Here is a 20,599-nt window from a genome sequence, read left to right as displayed (position 1 = left end):
CCTCTCCTAATTGTTCAGTGTCATAGTTATAAAGTCAGAGCTTATTTCTAGATTGATGCAGTTATAGTTTTCCCTTTACCTGTGTATCTACCAAATACAACTCAACTGCACTGCCATATGTATCAGAAGAGGTGTCTATATAAAAAAAACCAACCTCCTAATGCGGGAGCTTTAAGCATGCATTAGTGAAGAAAAGCTGCGTCTAATGTAAATGCTCTTTGAAATCCCATCTCATGCTCTATTACAAATAGAAGAAACAACTGTGTGCATTAGGTATGCAATACAGATACTCTTTGCAACATCTAATCAGGTAGACATAGGTATGATGGATTCTCTATTTTACTTCTACAGGTTTCTGCAAGAAAACCACAGAGCTACATCTTTCTACTGGGTTGCAAAAGAGTAATGTAGAAACATCAATCTCTCTCTTCTTGGTAATTCTTTAATCAATTTTTATAGCAAACAAGAAAATAAGAAGAGGACTAGATGATTTTTTTCCAGGATATATAAGAAAACACTCTTTGGATAATTTGCAGAGTTTCACATAGTTGTTCCCCTCACCCCTAAAGGCTAGGTACGACTTACATGTCTGAAAATGGAACCACGTTTGTTCAGAAAAGACAGCTAACAGTTAAAGATGTAAGTTGGTTTTCATTTGGTGAAAATCAGCAAGTTTTCACTGCTTCTGGTAGAGCTACCCAGTCTATTTCAGCAGGAAATTTGGCTCCTTAGATGCCTACACAGCTTTCTGTCAAAAAAGACTCCATTCTTGGAGATATGTGTCAGAGTCAGCATGCTGGTGGGCAGACCTGATCAGATGGCACACAAGATGCAGGAGACATGAATAACCATCTGTGCTCAAGCCCTTCTCCCTTCCCTCACCCTGTGTCTCCAGGGCTGCTTTTTCAGAACAAAATAGGCAAGGCTAAAACTTCTGAAGTAACACAAAGTATGCTGGTATTGGGGAAAAACTCAAATGTCCTCCTTCCTTCCTCTAAAGATTAAATAACATTGATGTTCAAGTTCACCTTGACTGAAATTTTCTATAGCAAATTTCAGGTAGAAGAGGGAGGAATTTGTGGGTCTRTAAGTGAGAGACTTCTGAATATAAGGGGTTGCAATGGAATATAAGGGGCATAAAACGGACTAACTTTTCTTTTGATAGGCTTCAACATTGCAATCTGGATACAATCTTTTAGCTTCTGATTAACTTAAGTGTTCATTTCATTCAACTCTGTCAGCTAAGGTGTAACTGGACTGCAAAGAAACTCTTTTAATTTAAGAGCTCATTCTGCTATGAGGTGCTCACTTGAAAAAACAAGGAATTAAAAGCAATTTAACTTGTTTGTGAAGTACTGTAAAGATCACAAACTGAGTTAGAACTTATGGAAGGAGCCATGTTGAGAGAGAAATAGTTTTATGAACTTCAAATTGGGCAGAATTGCTGTTAAAATCCACGTGGGGTCTGTATATAGAAAAGAAATACAGAAATTTAATATTTTGATTTTTCCAAGTGTAATTGCATATTAACCAATGTCAATATTTTGAAATTTAGATAAACAACTGCTAACATGTAGGATTTGAGTAAAGCACTTTTGACTAGTACCTTAAATTTGCTACTATGCCCACTGAAATAAACTGAGCTCAGGAGTGCATACTGTCCAAACTGTGCAAGTTGTTTGAGACCAGAAGACCATCTAATCCATTTTCCCATGCCAACACTGACCAGGCCTAGGTCTGAAGCTTTATTAGTGCAGCCTCAACTCAAAACGCATTGAAGTCAAAGGAAAGATTCACTGTTGACTTCAAAAGGAGCAGAAGCAAACCATGTAAGCTGATTTCCAGTACCCCTGAAACAGGTAAGGGAATTTGTATTAATCTAGGTTAATATAAAAATAGTCAAAAGTTGAAAGAATTATAATAACAACATTATCAGTTTTGCCTGTAAAAACATTTATATATCTCACCATGACATTTGTCTTTCCACTGCTGTGCTCTATGGTAGATGCTTTGATCCTAAAGTGCTGGTGGTATCATTTAGTTGAAGTTTCAGCCCTTTTCAGAGCCAGGTGACTTTCCACCCGCTGTTGTAATAATGACTGATAGTTTGGCTCTGGTGCCAACAAATGCAACAAGCAACAGCGATAACTGCCTTAGGGACCTGGGTCCCAGCGGGCATGGGTAGAAAGGCAAATCGGCTGGAGGACAATGGGAAAGAGGGTGACTTGGCTGTGCTTAGAGAGAACTAGGAGTTAGGAGCTCAGGGTTTTATTGCTAATGGGTCCCTCATGCATCATGCTACTCCAGTGAAGTACTTTACCTAGAGGAATGTAAAAGGCTTTTGTGTCCTTATAAAAGAGCATCCAGGGGTAACCTCAACAGTCCTGAGTGGAGGAGGAGACTCGCATTTCCCCAAAACTGCTTATCGAAGAGCATAGACTTCCTGCCATTTACATGGGTCAGAAAAGAAGACTTGGATTTGCCCCTTTCTCTTGTTCCAAAGGGCATGATAACCCTTTTTTAAAAAGCTAATTAATGAAATAATGACTACGTGATATGAGAGGTTTATATTGTATGTACACAGTCAAAACAAAAACTTTTGCTCCTTTATATGTTGCTATAGAGATGCATACAAAAGGTCTCTGTAGGAGACATTTTAAGTAGTTTAAAAGCAAGTGATTTACGTGATTAATGCAAAAAGGGTCATAAAATAATTCAGGAGTATACATCAATTTCAGTTTAACTGTTAGGTTCTGTATGCTATGGTATTGGAGACTGGAAATTGTTGCAGAGATGATGAGAGATCAAGGCAGCATCATGAGAGATTCAGGAAGGAAAGAGTTATTAGGGTGTGTACCCTTCTATCAAAAGAAAGGCAGCACGAAAATATATTTGAGTATTTTGTGAAGGTGTAACATGCTTGTTTGAAATTCCCTATGTTCTCAACACCAAAGAGACCCCTCCATCAAATAGACCCTTGATTGAAAACCTTAGAAGTTGTTCTTGTACCAACCGCTTGTATACAAGTTGTTCTTACACAGGACCTTATATTAAGGCTAAAAGGGAGGGGAAAAGTTACGGACCTCTGAAACCAGTTGATTCATGATGAGCCACACTCCTCTTGCATCTGACATTTCCACCAGGAACCTGTCTCTTCTTTATCTTCTTTGCGCAGGAAAAACTGTCAGAATGCTTATAACTTGAGGAAATCTGTTGTGAACTGCCAAGGTCCAACATTTCTACACTACATTTTCAGTGTAGTGACATGCACCTAGTTGCAAGTGTTTTATGTGTGCTTGCAGCTAACAGACACCTAGCTACCAGCTGTCCTAGCCCATTCTCCAACACAACAGGATAATGACTGCCCACATTCACTTCAGTGAATGCCATAAAGTCCTTTGAATTGTAATGTGTAAAAGGCAGGACTTCTTTCCCGTCTGTTCATGTGTATCAAATACTGCATGAATTTAGATGATGATAATTAACGTTGGTTGGGGGTTATTTGGATTTGGAGGTCTGTTTTGAGCTCCTCTTTCATTCAGCCATGCTCATCAGTGCCTGGCTCTGTTTCATCCACTGGCAACTGGGATTATTTGAGGCATTGGGGGGGGGGTTGCTTTGTCTGGCTTTTCATTAAATTTGTGTTATGGAAGGATGGCAGGTTGGAGCTGGGAGGAAGAAAAGCAGTGCTAGCAACAGCTCACAGAATTATGAAAATACAGTTCCAATATGAATGAGATCAGTGTCAAAAGACATCTGCTGCCAAGGAAATACACTGTATTAGAGAAATAAGGTCACAGTTTTCTCCTACTTCAGCTTTTCTGTTTTGATTAATAGTCCAAAGGAATTATAATAATTCATATATATATAAATATATAAACTATATATATAAAAATATAATAATAAAAATTATTACAGTCCAGAGGAAACGGCAACAGGAGGAGAAGCTGCCATTGGAAAACAAGGAATACACACGCTGTTAAGAAAAAGCCTTGTTTAAAAGTGACGGTCAAATGATGCTTGATGCTCTCATTAGCATTGCAGGATACTCTGGAGCAGAAGGATGCATGCCCTGAGGGTCATGTCTGAGGTAGTCATCCATCATTTCTTCCATCACTTTGTCAAGTAGACCTCAAACCTGGGAGTGAGAATATTGCTTGTGTGTGAAAAAGTGTTTTGACTGACAAGCAAGTAAAAGTGGATGATGATTTTACTGTTAAAAAAAAAAAGTCCTTTTCACTTATAAGTTCCTGTGTTATGCACCTGTGTTATCTAATCCATTGTAGCCCCCACCAGAAAATTAAGCATAAGCTAGTCAGCTCTCTCCACTTATAAATGGATTTGATCCATATGGTTTGTAAAACCCAGTTTACACATTAGCAGTCCTAATGTGAATTTATTTGGGTCCCATGTGTTGCTTCTAGAGACAAGAAACAAGCATTGTTAGAGCTGTTATATCAAACCCATAAAACTTGGAACTGAACTTAGATGTGGATCTGACCTTTCCCAAAGTCCAGGAATGCTGATATGATTATTTTAAGACTAAGAAGCCAAAGAGTAAAGTCAACATTTGGTAACTGTCCGCAAGGAAAAATGCTGAGAAGTATAGAACATTTTCATGTCCCGTAGCTGATATGGCTCAAAATGGAGTAACTGACTCTCCAGTGTAAGGGCTTTGACTCTTCTCATTTGTTCTACGAAGCATCTCTCTGTTAAGCAAAAAAAGCTGCATAGCCATACAGGTTTGTTTTGCTTGATCAAAGGAGTTGAAAAAATTCAGTTAAAATCCCTTCTTGTTTATGTGTGTGTCATGTGTGGGGAGGAAACAAAAGCAAATGATTCCATTGCAATTAGACAGTATTAAAAATTAGCGTTCAGCCATATGATAAATATTTTCTATAAAAGCTCTTCTCTGCTTTTGAAAGAGAATAGCAGTCCTTACTTTGCTCAGTGTCCAGTGGAAGAGATCTGATAATAACGGGCATGGAAAAAGGAATGACAACTATTTAAACCATCAGCCCATCACAGTAATAGCTGAAGAAGGCTCACTTCTGCATATTCACTAGTGTTTGTTCCAGACCCAAAACAGGGGTTTTTGGAAACCTTATCCAAAAATTTATTGTTGTTTCTCTGTTTCACCTTGTTTAAATGATCTTGTGGCCAAGGTTATTCACAAACATTCTACGTAAGTTTTTCATTCTATTATTCCCACTTACAGTCCATATAACATGAAAGTAGAAACCCTGGGTGTTTTGCCTGATTCAAATTGGATTTCAAAAGAGAAAGTTAGGTAGAAATCTGCCTGTGGCTCCAGACTCTGCCCTCTGGTCCAGGTAAATACTTTTCTGTGGAGTGTAGCTGACTCTGTAGAGTACATTCATTTTCCCTGACACTTTAAAACAAAAAATGCACAAGGTAAGCTACTAGACAGAGTTCAGTCTTGTACAGAGCCCTGAAAATACTTTGTATTTCTTAGAATCATTGTAAATGTATCTCATTGTACATCTCATGGTGTACTCTAATGATTTTACTATTTTGCATACTAGGGAGATTATAAAGTTTAGCCAAGTGATCTGTCTTGAAGTGGTTTGCTTCCAATCAATTCACTAAACCATAATTTCCAAACCCGTTTCGTATCAGGGACTTGGGGGAGCCCTATGTGAGGCTGAAGGTCCCCTCCACACGCATGGCTTTTCTGCCTGCCCTAGCTGGTATTAGGGAAGAAGCCCCTAGACATCTGCTTAATGATGCAGACATCATTATGGCTTGGTATCTACCCTAATACCGACGGCATCTGCTTTGGCAGAGCTGGAGGCATCAGAGGAGACTGAGGGTTGCGTGGGCTGTATGGGAATAGTAGCAGAATGAGGCCATAGGAAAAACAGGACACAACAACCCAAACGACAGGTCTCAGGAGGCAAGCAAAATATTCAGCATTTTCTTTGCAAGGTCTGTTTTGTTTGCTAGCTTCCCTTGTGCAAAGAAGTTTTAAAACTCCTTCTCCCCTCAGACAGAGAAATGCTGAAATGTCCATGTCTCCCAAGCCACCCTGACTGGCTCTAACCCAGAATTAATTATTTCTGCCTAAGGCTAGAGGGACTTGGTAAGCAGACTGCTATTCACAGCAACAAGTTAGCTCCTGAGTAGAGTTATACCCCTTCTTTAACTGAATTGCAGAGGAACATTTAAAATGTTCATACTGTCCTTTCTGCCTCTGGCCTCGCTGATGTACTCTGGGGAGGAAGCAGAGCGTCTTCCTTGCAATCAGACCCAGGGCAAGGGTGAAAGGAGGAACAGGAACCCTCTTTCCTCTGTCCAGGAAAATGATATTCTTCCCAGCCAAGACTTAAGCATCCTTTTTTTTCCCACCAAATGATCACAATCTCCTCTCATTGACTGATGTAGGAAGGTTTCACAGTAACAGAAATCAAAGGTCAGAAATCAAGAGCTGGCCAAAGTCCCTGATCCTGCAAACAGCCACGTGCTTGCTGAATTCAGCAAGGCTCCCTGTCTGCTTCAGTGCCCTACAAGTCTGTTGGCTGGAAACTGGGCTGGAGCATTAGTAGCACATAAATCCAGTTAAAGAAGGTGCAGAGTTTTGGTGCAATAAACAAGAGAAATTAACCCAGGAACCTCAGCTAGGGGCTCAAAGGTGTGATGTGAAGAAGCACAAAGCTATATAAGTGCAATCTTAACATACCTTTTCCAGGGACTCTCTTTTCTATATATATATGTCCGTTAGCGCTTTTTCCAAGCATGCATTTTCTTCATTTATCTTTCTGAAAATGTGAAGTGCTTAAATTCTCCAGCTCTATCTTTGTCTTTTTCTTAAACCTCCCTTGAAGGATGTCCAGTGTTGAGTGGATTCAGTGTTTTTGTTAGGTCCTTCGTATCACTATTATTCCCTCCCCCACATCTACCTGAAATACAGCTTCACATTGTACATATTTACCCTAACTAATATTTTTGATGTCATTGCTTTTACTATGCAAATTTGGGGTGAAAAGGTTGAAGTGATAAAACACATATTTCCACATCTATTGTGTAATTTGACTGTCATCAGACTTCTTGCCCCTTCAGAAAATATTTCAGCACGTAAAATTGGATTGAGAGTAGCTATGGTTTGGCTCAAATAACTTCCTCAGTCAGGACATAGACTTCACCAGCTTATAATGATATCAAACTGTTTTGTTAACTTAATGTGTGACCCATTTCCTTCCTTCCCAGCTAAGGGAGGAAAGTTTAAAGTTTCTTTCCTGGCCACAGAAAACGTGTTTTGTCACAAATGGGATAACCTAGTTTCTTCTCATACATTCAAGAAAAGACTAGACTAAATACAGAAGACCTGGAATGTTCAAGTTACATATCATGTCTATTGAGACTACAGAAAATAAATTTGCCGGCCAGCAATAATATAAATACTTCCCAACGTAACTTTACAAAAAGTTTGACCAAAGCAAATTTGTCATTTACTTAGTATTCAACCCTCTGTTTTTTCATTTCATGCTGTTGAATATTTCTTCTGTCCAAGACATTATCCATCATGTCCTGCCTAGGAAACAGAGCAGCAGCGTTTGGCTAGCTCCCTAAAGTGCAGGGGGAAAAGCACTGGGTACCTGCATCTGTGACACTACCGCGATGCTGTGGTCCTGATACTCCTTACGAGCTCCAAACTCCAGTGTGGGTCAGAAGCTGCCCTTTATGAAAAGAACACAGCATTTCTTACTCTCAAACCCCTCCATGAATAATAACCATAACGTTCGTTAATATTCCTGTTCCTTCTCAGAATATTGTAATGATTTAGCTAACTTCTTTGTTTTACAGATGTGAAATATAAGTTTAAAGTGAAGAGTACAAAGCCCAAGAGAGAATTTAAGGACAGGGTTACAAACAAAATTGAGTCTAATTTTTTTTGTTACTCTCTTTTCCTGTTAAATAGTCTTACTATTAAGACAGCTGATCTTACTGTCTGCAAATCTCCATCCTTTGTAGGAGTGCTACATTTACTAAAAGAAGACTTCCTGAAAAGGAAAAAATATACTGTTACAACCTAGACATAGTTATAACCTAGTGCATATGAGGGTAAAGGAGGTTGCAACCTCTATTCCTCTGACCTATGTAATACAATATAGTGCAATGAGTTCTTGGTAGAGATGAGATTAGGAATCACGAAATTGCATGTTCAGTCTATAGACCCTGCTGCCTTCCTGAGCATCTTTTGTTGAAAGCTGCACATAGTCCTGGGAATATGTCCTTAATATTGGGTATTGAATGGTTGCAAAGTTGCTGGTGGACTGTTATGGCAATCCCTCAGAGAATGAGAAGCCGAGTACTCTTCCATTTAATGAGAGCTAGAATGATAGAAGGCAATGTTCAAAATTAGAGGAGTAATAGGAAAGACAGAGAAGTCATTATGAGTTAACGAGGGGGAAGGAAACCAACCAAAAAAGGAGATGGCGCAGAATACCACTTGAAACTGTGCTGGGGAAATGGCATCTTTTTTTTTTTTTTTTCATTAATAAATGGTTGCATGTGTTCAGATTAACAAGGTTTCATTATAAAAAATGTTTTGTTTGAGGGATATGGCTCACTTTCATATTACAGTGATTTTGAATAAAATACATTTGGCTAAATAAAATTCAACTGTGTTTACGGATGGAATGGTTCATTTTTAGCTCAGTATATGGTACCTGGGAGTGACTGAACAAGAGTGAGAAGAGGAGATTCAGTATGTTAAGGAAACATTCTCAAGATACGTCTCTTCTACAAGTGTAATGCCAGCTAACTGGACCTACTAAACAGTGGGTGTTTATTGCACTGCTGTTAGCACACCTGATGCTGTCTGTGCATAGCCTGTATTCTGCAGTACTGCCTACTTTATGATAAACTGATTGTCTTTACTCATCCTCTGTAACTGCATTTGGGAACATTAAATGAGTATGAAAGTGCAACATTGCTATAAAGTAAAGGTTTTAGACTTCATGCACCACTTTCTCTGAGCTATGGCAAAAATACTGTTTAATACGAATATTGAACTGGTAATACTTCTGCTTGTGGTCTAGATCATATAAATATGATCCTTTTGGCAGATGCATGTTAATAATAAAGATGATAAAAAGGAGGGAAAGATCAAGTAACCAGACTGGAGATGATTGGAGGAGATGTGGAGGGTCTTGCAAGTGGCAATGAAGAACATGGCCTTCATGTAGAGAAGAACACACTAGTGGTGGTGTCCAAAGAGGGGAACGGCCCAGGCAAGGATTAGGCAAGAACAGGGATGCTTTCTGCAGATGCAGGGACACCGCACGAATGTCAGGAAAAATAGAGAGGCGAAGGGTACAGGCCATGATCAGATGTCATCCCTGCTCTGCAGAAACTTGACATTCTCTCCTGAGTTTAGCCCCTACTTTCTAAATTCCCTTATTCTTCTCCCTTGTACTTCACAAGCATTGTCTTGAATTAGCCATCTTAATGTCTTAAAAGGTGAAACTGCATCATCCTCAGAGCAGAGCAAAATAGATGCTCCTCTGTGGCTGATCTCCTTCTCCAAAGGTAGGAATAGTAACAGAAATGGTAGGGATTTGTCTTCAAGTCAGATGAGAATGTGTGTTTTGCTCTTCAGACTCAAAAAGGAACAGAGGAGGGAGGCCTGGAGATTTTAAAGGCCTTCTGCCCAGAGATTGCTTGGGATCTGGTTATGTCCTCTAAGGGTAAAAATATTACAAATATTTTCAGCAGCTGGATGGGAAAAACAGGTAACTTTCACACTAGCTGAAGTTTGTTATTGCAAAAACATGGTTAATTCAATATTAGTTGAAGCCATGACACAGTGTAATGATGCGTTACGCTCAGAAACATCCCCCCTGTATGTTAACAATGGAATTAACAGTCAGTGCTTGAGCATTTACAAATATCATAGTTGTAAAGGTTTTGGGAAGAATTCTGCTTACCTTTAGGGGCTTTTTTGAACAACAGTTTGGTGTCTTAGCCAACACTAATCTCTGCCTGAACTACTCATCTTGCAGGAATTAAAACAGTCAATACTTTGGTGACCTTACAAGACCTCAAGTAGAGATATCCAGAATGGAGAAAGAAATAAACCAAATAAATGACATCAGCTGTGCTTCATCTAACTTTTCCTGGTAGCATATAATAATTAACAATTATTAGTGGGCAAATAAAAAGCTAATCCATTCCTTGGAAAGCAAAGCACTGTTATAGCAAACTTTCCAAGTAACCTTAGCTGCCCCCGTGCATTTCAGGCAAGACAAGCTGTTTCAGAGACAGCAAGGGATCAAGTTATACTGGAGCGATATATTACAAGATCAGCACTTTGAACTGCATCCAGAAGTGAATAGGTCATCAAGGCAGCTACTAAGGAACTGGTGAAAATGTTCCTACTAGTTAAACCTATACAGCTGAGAGGCAGCTGGATTCAGTTCAAGCTGAGTTATCTTAAATATGCAGGGATTTTGATACAAATTACCCAATTTCTACAATTTTGATCATATTAAGATTTGGAAAGTTAATAAATAAGCTGGTAAACCATTTTGACGATAAAAATGCTTCATAAATGACAGAATTACATGATTAGTGACTAAATAAAGTGTAAGTTTCTGTATGTACTTCTGTGTTTCAAATAGGAGAGATAATCCTGCTTTTAGGTTCTTTCCCAGTGCTTAATGTATTCTGCACATAATGGTGTCTTACAGCTGCATAAAAAACACAGTTCTGTTCACCTAAAGCTTTATGAGGACGTTGTAAGAAACTTTATTTCAGTCCCTGTTATTACTAACCCCACTATAAATCTGCAAACCTGTCTGGAGCTACTTCAGAGATGCACTGATGTGATTGACAGTAGAATTTAGTCCCTATCAGATAGTATCCTGGTTGATGCTTAAGCATTTGTGATATCTATTTTGCAATGTTAGGTGAAAACCATATCTTCTCTTTCAACATCTTTGCCATTCTGGAATGGGATTTGAATATTTTTCCTTATATGTGTGTGATTTGAAATACAAAGGATAACATTTTGCTCCAGCTTCTTCCAAATTTCATTTCAGTGCTGCCCTTTGAATCTCCACTTTTTGAATTGTTCTTAATAGTGGTAGGTCTCTGTGCATCCTGGGACAACCTGCAAACTCCACGTTGTTGCCCCCTCTGCTGTTTCTGTCTTCATGGTGGGATAAAATGCACTGATAGTGCCAGAAAAGTGTTTGTGAGTGGTATCAAAGTGGTATACATGAAGAGCATGTTATCTTTGATAATGATCATGCCACCAGTGGCTTCCTCCACAACATGCCAGTTCTTCCATCTGCACCCAAAATTGTGATCGCAGAGCAGTAGATTACCTGCTGTAAGAAAACCAACAGAAAGCACCTCTCCCCAGCCATATGAGAATATGTGGAAGGGAAACGTCTGTAGGAGAAAAAGGGAAAAGATGCAATGGTTCAGAAAGATCCCAGATTCATCAGAGGATTCCTTCCTAGGTTCAAACCATGTACCACCACATGAGCAAACTGAAGCAAGAAGGAAAGCATATGCTGGTGCATATTCTTTTTTCTAAATCTGCGAATGTATTTTGCTATCTAAAGTGAAGTGATTCTATACTGGAAATCATGGAAAGCTCGTGTACCAAGCACTTGTTCCTGAAAAAATGAGCTCAGGAACATGCCTGTTGAAGCTGTGCAGAGTTCTTGGTGTGGAGTGGGAAAGACCATCGCTGGCCTGGTGTGCCCTAGGGAGGAGGCCAGGAAGCCCCAGGTCCACATGGGGATGCTGGCCCAAGAGCCTGCACCACAGAAGTTTGCCAGAAACAGAGAGAAGGAGAAATGGCTACAACCTCTTTAGACCGAGGAAAGCTTAAAGCTCTTAGGTTTCAACAGAGTGGCCAAATGAGTCATTCAGCAAAGGGAACTTTAACAAGGCTATGGAATAATCTTGTATTATTTGATATAAAATTAAGTAGTGAAAATGAACATTGTTTCAGAACAGATAGTTGAAATCTTCTGTTACTGAAAAAAAAATCTTGAAAATTGTTGTTCTAATTTTCTTCTTTTAAAACTTCTACTTGAAAAATTTCCATGATGAATTTCCCAGGGCTAACTATTAACCTGTTTTTCAAAGAGCTCACAGACATTCAAGGAAATTGACATCTTCAGAAACATGGTCATCCACGTCACATATTTAGTCATGTCTAACAGACAACATTTCAAGTCAGGTGAGTGTATTTAAATGAAATCTTATCATTTTCTCCTACCATACTTGAGTTTTCTATCAAGATGAAACTATATTTTTAACATTTCTCTATTTACCTCATATACTTGATGCAACCAGTCTAATCTAAAAGGATAATCTAACTCATGCCTAAAGATAAGTAAAACAGATATAGCTAAATGTCATACAGCTTCTGGAAAAATGTACTGCTGAAGCAAGAGCAGTTCTAGCTTAGCCCGCAAACAGTAGCAGTGATTGTGGTCCCACTTCTTGGGAATCTTTTCTTGGTTTATTTATGTGTGCACTATAAATTTTACTTAAAAAAATGTTTTAAAAGTATGGATTTGAGATTTATTTCAGTCATCTCCTGTGTTTTAAATTTCTTTCCTCACTGTTCAGTTAAAAGCTTGTGTTCTAACAGCCTAGGAATAAATTTGAAGGTGCTTCAAGGTTTTTATCTGAGAAGGAAATTTGTGCTGTAAGAAGTGAAGTGTTTTTCAGCCAGCCCTTTGATAGTTTGATGTGCCATAAATCTTATAGCATGTTAGCTATACATTTAATATACAGTCTAACAGCTATGTTTGATTTTGGTTCTCTAAAGGATTCTGAAGGAATAACAAGAATCCATTTAGACAGGGCAAGAAACTCCAGCCTTTTATTTGCCTCACTTTTTAGAAAGTAAATTGTGTTTGCTAATGAATAACTTCAAGAAGATGAGCAGACTAAGCAGATCTTTCAATTCTCTGACAGAATTTTAGACCTCTTTAGCAAAACTTTCTCACTCCAATAGTCACAGATAAAACCTCAGACTAAATGGCTTGGGCTTCCAGTTGTTCCCTGATGCAGTGGGTAGTTAAATTCTGGCTGCTGTTCATTCTGTTTGCTTTTAGCTCTTCTCAGTGACATTGGAAGGGTCTGTCATCTGCTTTAAGTAGGTACAACTATGTCATGCAATTATATATTGCACCAAGACAACCCATGGGCTGCATGCAACATTTGTTCCCTTAAGACACTTCAGAGGCAGTTAGCCCAGGAGATGAAATATTATCTCAAGTCACTTAAAATGTAATGATTCTGTTAAATGACATAAAAAGCAAGCATCAGCAGTCTTCCCATCTGTAAGTATACAGATATCCTACTTTCAGAAGCATGCTGTGTAATGACTAACCTCAATGTGCAGCCTTAGTCTGGCTCCAGCTGAATTCAAAGCAAGCTGAATGGAAGTAAGATCAGCCAGAGAGTTTATTTTATGTAAAATATAAACACTTTAACAGGAGAAAAAACTGTTTTCTGATGTTACAACCTTCATAACCAACATGAGAGTTATCTTACAGTTCAACAGATAGTGCAGGGTTTAATTACATGTAAATGATTAAAAAGAGCAGATATTCAACTGTATACATACACTGTATATATTATGCTTTACTAGACACTCAGTATTTTTATAATGTGTCCCTGATTGTATACCTAATAATTTTACTACCTCTTACTTCATTCAAAGACTAGTACAAAATATTGAAGCAGTTTTATTATGATCACATCTTTTTGACAAAGTAGAGCGGGTCCACATATTTACAAATGGATATACATATCCAGAGCCTTAGACAACATTGCCACATTTCCTCCTCTTCCTCTCCTTTCTTCTTCCCCCTGCCCCTGTACTCATTCTCCTACGGCATATGGTGGCTTCACTCCTAAATAGTGAAGGATAAGTTATAGAGCTTCTGCCAGTGCTCTTTAATGAAAATCACTGAAGCCAGAAAGTTGTCTCCAGGAAAAGCTCTTGAATCTGTAACATGGTTGTCCTAATGCTGCTGTTACTGTTAGAACGAGAGTTGAGAGAGGAGTAGAAAACGATATGGTATGTGAGCATAGTCTGTCTTGAGACATTTGCAAATATGAACACCATTGCAAATATGAAGCTGGTGTTTAAGCACAGCCTCATTAAGGAATGCATACCTATTAATGAGGGTTGGGGTAGGGGATGCAAATATTCCTTAATTCTCTGCTGTGGCAGGCAAGATATTTTGGTGAACTTCAAAGTGCCTTCCCAAAGGGTTTGCTTCTGCACTTTGGAAGCCCTGGTAGAAGGGTTAGGATTACCTAGAGGATAAAGCACACACTTTACCTGGAGTACAAGTTGAGGGTTAAGAAGCTACATGCCAGTCCAGCTCCTCCTACAGACCTCCTGTGCTATCCCAGAAAAATCACTTACCATTTTGTATCATTACATATACTGAAGTTGCCACCTGCAAAAGCCTTCTTCAGAACAGAATCATTAGGCTGTTAAATTGACCACTGTGAATGGCACACAGAAGCTAATTTATTTTACATTGTGTGATGTCCAAGCCCCGATAACCCAACAAAGCAGAATTATTAAAGAATTATAGCAACTCTGAGACCGTGAATAAACGGAGTTATGTGCAGTCTCATATTAAACCATTCAGATAAAGCCAGCAAGAAAATCTCCTAGGGGCTGAAGAATCATTAGTGTGTAAAAAGGTGTGGGCTTAGCCCAGATGGTCCCATCAGGAGGGCACATACCACCTGATAGGTGTTACTTGACCTTGTATGCAAAAGAGTGTGTTAATCTAAATGGTTCTTCTGGACAGGTTCAAGCAATCTCTTTGAAGTAATGCATATTAAATGGAAAGAAATTAAAAGGATGTCAATCAAGGCACACCAAAGCCTATTTAAATATTAAGTGCCATGTTCAATTGTGAAGAAACATCACTACTGCAGAACAGTTGCAACAGGAAAAAAAAAAAAAGGTCTTTTCACTGACCAAAGAGAATACTATCTCTAAAAAACTGAGAATAACCCTTGAACTAACAACACAGAAAGTCAGTTACCTTCTGATATGGATACCACAGACAGTGACATCTGAGAAATGTCCAGTGATTTTGATAGAAGCGGGGATGGCTTTACAACAATATTTATTCTACTTCATTATCTCTATCCTTTATATGAGTCCAAGTGATTGCTCTCCTTGCTTGTATTCATACAATGGCCAAGAATCAATGCAGCTCTTAAGCTTACTCACATTTGTTATTGTACCGGGCACAGACAAAACAGCAAAGGGACCAATACATACGTTATCAAATGATCGACAGATAACCTTGTATTTGGTAAAAAGAAGAATTTTTCCTGTGAGAAGTGGAGCTTTTCAAAATTGTAGTCATTGATAACCGTGCAACAGGCAGATAGTTTAGTAGGCAGAGTGTAATAAAGGCTGTCTAATGTGCACGAGCAGTGCAATTCATCAGGAAGATACTGGAATACCAGCTGAGTGGACAGACATGAAGTAAATACTGCATCCTTGTTATGTACGAACAAAGACTTCACAAATTTGGACCCCAACTGGTACTACAAGCCTGCAGGTGGAAAAGGAAATTGTGTTGTAACTAGGGAAGTTGGATCGCAAGTGAAAAGTTGCAAAAGCAAAAGACAAAGGCAAAGTGTGAAGCTGGTAGGAATTTCACAAGCTTGACATTGTTGCTTAAACTGCTTGGGTTGATTACATCTTTAAGAAATCAAAGTACATAAAAATTAAAACAGAAGGCTAATAATATTAGCTACACAGATGCAGTAACTGAGCAACAAGACGAGAAATAAATTAAACATTGATAAAAAAGTACTAAAGTAAAGCAGGTACAAAGACAGAACCTCTTGAATTTCTTATGCATGTTCAGTTATAAAAGATGCTGTTCAAACTTCTCAGCCAGAAGCAACAAAAAAAAGACAGAACAAGAAGGGTCTGCTGCTGAGAGGCATCAACTCACTGGCAGCTGCAAGTTGTCAGTTCAGGTCCCAAGTGCCTGAGGTTGTAACACATGGGTGAATGAAATGTAATATCTGAGGATAAAAGAAAGGTGTGGTAGCGCTTCAGAACCCACCATGTAGCATGAATTCCAGTTTCAGCTTAGTTAGGTCTTTAATGTCTTTATTAAATCTAATGCAAAGGAACACCTGTGACTTTTTTTTCCCCCTTTACTCCAACTGCTAAAGGAACAAGACTTTAAGATATTATCTAGTGATCTGCAGTAACTTTAAATTATTAAAATAGAATCGACAGGAGTAATTGTGGGATTTATTTCAACAAGGTGTTCTGCTTTCACTGATAAGGCTTCTCCATCACTCCCCTCTTCTGCCTCCTTCTGCTCTGTCCCAGAAATAGAAATTACATAAAATCCTGACAGTCTGTTCTGTGAAACATAAAGGTTCAGATCTGAGCTCATCCTCTAAGATAACTGATTCATCAGCACTGCAGTACTTCATTGGGTTTAGTGGAAAAACAGCACAGGACAAAAATATTCTATTCTCTAAGTAAGAACATAGTAATAAGATTTATAAATGGACAACATATCTCATGCAGCAGCATGTGAAACAAGTAATGAACTTCAGATATCCTTAGGCCTAAAACACTCAGAACCCAATACCATAAAACCAGTCATTTTAGGGAAACACAGTATACTGTTAGACATCTGTGCTACAATTTTATTTTCTAGCTGCTAGCTGAAAAGCTTTGATTGTCCTAGAAATTTTTCCATTCTTTCATAAGGGATTGTAAATATATATGTAAGCATAACAGAAAAAGGATTACATTTCATTTAATCAGCTGAAATACTTTACATCATGGGATTGTTCCTGGGAGGATCCCAGTCTTGCAAAACTCTTGCAAATGCGCTTAACTTGATGTAGATGAAAAGCTGCGCTGACTGAACTATTCACACAGCTGCGACGGACAGCTTTTGCTGGACTGGAATCTATAGGCTGGAGATGATTTATAGAATTGTAGCTACAGTTTTTTTAGATCAAAAGAAAATGCTCCTTAATTTAGCTGATGTTAGCACAAAGTGAGTAGCAGCATTATATACTTTACAGACTTTCCACCACTTTTTTGAGTTGAGGTCAGGCCACTGATTTTGGACTGGTGTGATGCCACTGCTGTAATCTTTTTGTGGGCTAGCATGAACTGCTTTACGAACTTTTCCAATACTTTGCCATATATTTTCCATCTCTTCTCATTTATAACAGAAAAGTTGGGTATTTTATTTTTTAAAATGTTTTCATACTTTATGAAAAAAAGCTACTCTAGTCATTTTGCTGTCAAATAACATACTGCAATTATATGCATATGTTTTACAACCTAGAGCTCTTTTGGAGTCAGAGAATAACAAAGATTAATATCCTATGCTTTAGTATTTAAATACTACTTCATTTTATTAACATTAAAAAAATCAATTCTCAGATAAGTCAATCCAAATATGAAAAGCATTTCCTAAAGCTGAACTGATTTTAAATTATTTTAATGAAAAATTACTGTTCATACAAACACAAACCCTAAACATTCAAATGATACATTAATGACACATTTTTTGTTGCTTGTTTTAGAACTGAAGAATACTCTAAGAATGTTTGGCAGTAAACTGTGAAGTACAGATGCTCTGACCAACACTGGTTAATGCAGATCTAGAAAGTGCCTTTATTCACAACCAGGAAACATTTCTGTTTTAAAAGGCAAGTGATTATTATATTTTTTATATGGAAATTCTGAATGCTCATGAATAAATTCATTAAAAAAAAGGATTTGATATTAAACACTTACAGGTTTAGTTTTTCAGTGGAAATATTCATGGGCCTCAGTAAGACCTGAAGTCTCCTGTAAGATGTTTGTCTTCTGTGTTAAAGGTAGAACATTTGCATTCCACCATTGATAAAAGAACTGGAATTGCATACCAGTTATGCTTGCCCTGAGCCTACATAACAACCTTCATGCATGTGAATGATCTCTGTAGACTACTGCAATTATTCACCCAAGTCAGTACTCTAAGGTTACATTCTACGTCTGTTTTCTTGCATCAATATAACAACATGATAAATCTCAAATCATGTTAATGAAAAGTCCAGTTTTGTTTTTCTTTCCGTGTAAGGTGCTACTTTTCCTTGGTTTACAAAACTGCCATCAATAAATCCAACTGATCTTCAACTTATGTTACTCTAGAAGCTAATATTTCATTTTCACCATAATTTAACAAAAGGTATTTCACATTCACAGTAGTTTACAATGAAAATAAGCTTTTCCCTCTCCTACAGAAAACCAAAATACAAGAATTAGCTCTGCTTCAAAAAACATTTCTTGAAATGGAGTTTCTGCCGTAAAATGACAGGCAGGCTTCTAAAAGAAAGTAAGTATCAAAAGCAACATTGTCTAATAAATACAGAAAGAGAGTGAATTAAAATATAATACATAGAAATAAATACTGAGAGATGAGAATATTTCCTTCTAAATACTAGAACCAACTCCCACTCCCCTTGCAGACAACAAGAGGTTTTTGCTGCTGACTTCATTGGGATTGGAATTTGGCTACTGAAGTTCAAGAATTACATAACGGAGCATAAGGGTCAAAACAAGCAAGCCAGTTAGGCAGTGTTACGACTGCCTCAACCTACTATTTATCCCTTCTCAAACCCTGATCATACTTTCTTCTACATTCTTTCTTTGCCAAATTCCAGTATGTGTGTGCAGCAATTTTATTAACCAGTATGTGACTAGTGCAAGCCAAATTCACCCAGTAAAATCACAAACAGCTGCACTAAGCCCTTCGATGTTTTTAAAATCACACACTTTTGACCCCATCTGTTTTTGCAGTGACCCAAATGTTGTCGAACATGGCCAAAATGCTAGCAATGAAAAATACACAAGAATGTGTGTAAACTAAGGGTTGCTATGTAAGGTTCTCCATATTGCTAAAAAATGGACTGCATCTTGAGAAATGCAAATGGGACTCTACAGATATTCAGCAAACTGCAGGACTGAGCCTTGTACTATGTATTGTACCAACAACACATATTTAACTGGACTGTGTAATTTCAGCCCTAATGGATATGTTTTACATGAGCAGTGTTGGTAAGTCTGAAAACTCAATTAAGCAAACAACATATTACATTATTTTAACAGAAAGATAAGCTCAGTTTCTATAAATGCACTTTTTCTCTGTGTAATATGTGTCATCTCTCTCCACTTATCCCAGTTCTCCGCAAGTTCTGAAATCTCACCTCATCTGCACTATCTCATGATAAACACAGTGACTGGATACACAATATTACTTAGTTCCACTGTAATTTAAATCCTTTTATGTGAGTTTTAGGCTTGGGGTTATGCACTTAAAGTTTTTATAATCCAAGGCTTAAATGATTTGGGAAGAATATCTTCTTGCATTGCAAAGTAGCATCTAACAAAATCCCCTATGCAACCACAATTCCAATCATAATGAAACAGATTTTTTTTCTTTACACTTAAAATGTGTAACTACATGTCAGAATGTGTTTAAAGAAATGCTTTGTAAGTCAACACACCCCAAAGCCATTTAGAAGGTTTTAAACAATTTGCCCTAAATGCAATGAACACTTCTATAAAAAAATACTACTCTAGCTTGATTGGGTTTAATAGTTGACATCCAAATCTTATTATCTGTAAATATTAGTCCATATAAATTCCACTAAAATCTGACTGCAATTAACTTTTCTGTCAGACTTAAAAAAACAAACAACTCCCCTCTCCAAAATAAAGTTTCATGTGTCAAAAATGGTTATAGTCAACACCACATAGACTATTTAATAGGAGACAGAATATATTGTTGTTCAACCATACAAGATGTGGTCTGTGTAAAAGTTAGTTCATGGGGGTCGATCACCTTCCTTGCGTGCAGCATTGTTGTGCATCATCATCACAGTTTGCCAAGTCACTCTCTTGACTGATAGAATAAAATATAACCAGACTCAGAATTTTTTGATATGTCAGAGGTCAGACCATAGAATTCTTCAATAGCTTGAGCATCTATTTTCTGCAAAATAAACAAAATTGTTTAATGTATTGTTAGATGAAAGAAACACCAAACTTGGATTAAATGGCTTTATAAATACAAAAAACACATTCAGTTATTTGTTTCAGGGTAACAAATGGCAAGTTCTGTTCGCAATTCAAGCACCGAAAGGGGAATGTAACAGTTTAGGGGATAAACCCTACTGGTCTCACTCATGGAATATTTGTCCCAGAAAACCTAAGTGAATTTGGCTTCTCCCAATAACAGAGAGACTTTTGCAATAGCAAAAAAGCATAAATGTGACCTCATCTTTCTGAAAGGTAACAGAAACCCATCACTTAATCCTTGTACAGGGGATACTTAATCCTTTCATTTGTATTTTTATTTTCCTCAAATGAGTCTTGTCTCACATGAGTCTGGCATCCTTCCTTTAGACCCACGAGTCGTGTCATCAATAGGACTATTCCTTCAGTAGGGTACTACACAAATGGAGCAAGGAAGGTCATGCTTTTGACCCCTGGAGTGTTCACTAATGCTGTAGCTTTAGTTTGGCAGAA

General features: G+C 37.9%; 1 protein-coding gene across 7 annotated transcripts in view; it reads right to left on the bottom strand.

Annotated features, from left to right (window-relative positions):
- Positions 1–13,501: 13,501 nt before the first annotated feature.
- Positions 13,502–20,599, bottom strand: part of LOC112966938 (ubiquitin carboxyl-terminal hydrolase 46) — a 34,368-nt gene continuing 27,270 nt past the window's right edge. For 5 of the 7 annotated variants that reach the window (XM_026067553.1, XM_026067538.1, XM_026067559.1 and 2 more), the window contains one exon: positions 13,502–20,063. In XM_026067553.1, the coding sequence (XP_025923338.1) occupies positions 19,962–20,063 (102 nt within the window). In that variant the 3' untranslated portion in view covers positions 13,502–19,961. The remainder of the gene's footprint in view (positions 20,064–20,599) is intronic. The other 2 variants (XR_003253797.1, XR_003253798.1) reach the window with 2 other exon arrangements.

Source organism: Apteryx rowi, unplaced genomic scaffold (assembly GCF_003343035.1).
Source record: "Apteryx rowi isolate R43461 unplaced genomic scaffold, aptRow1 scaffold_1044, whole genome shotgun sequence".
Classification (NCBI taxonomy): Eukaryota; Metazoa; Chordata; class Aves; order Apterygiformes; family Apterygidae; genus Apteryx; species Apteryx rowi.
The sequence above is the reverse complement of the archived record's forward strand: the minus strand, read 5'-3'. Positions and strand labels throughout refer to the sequence as shown.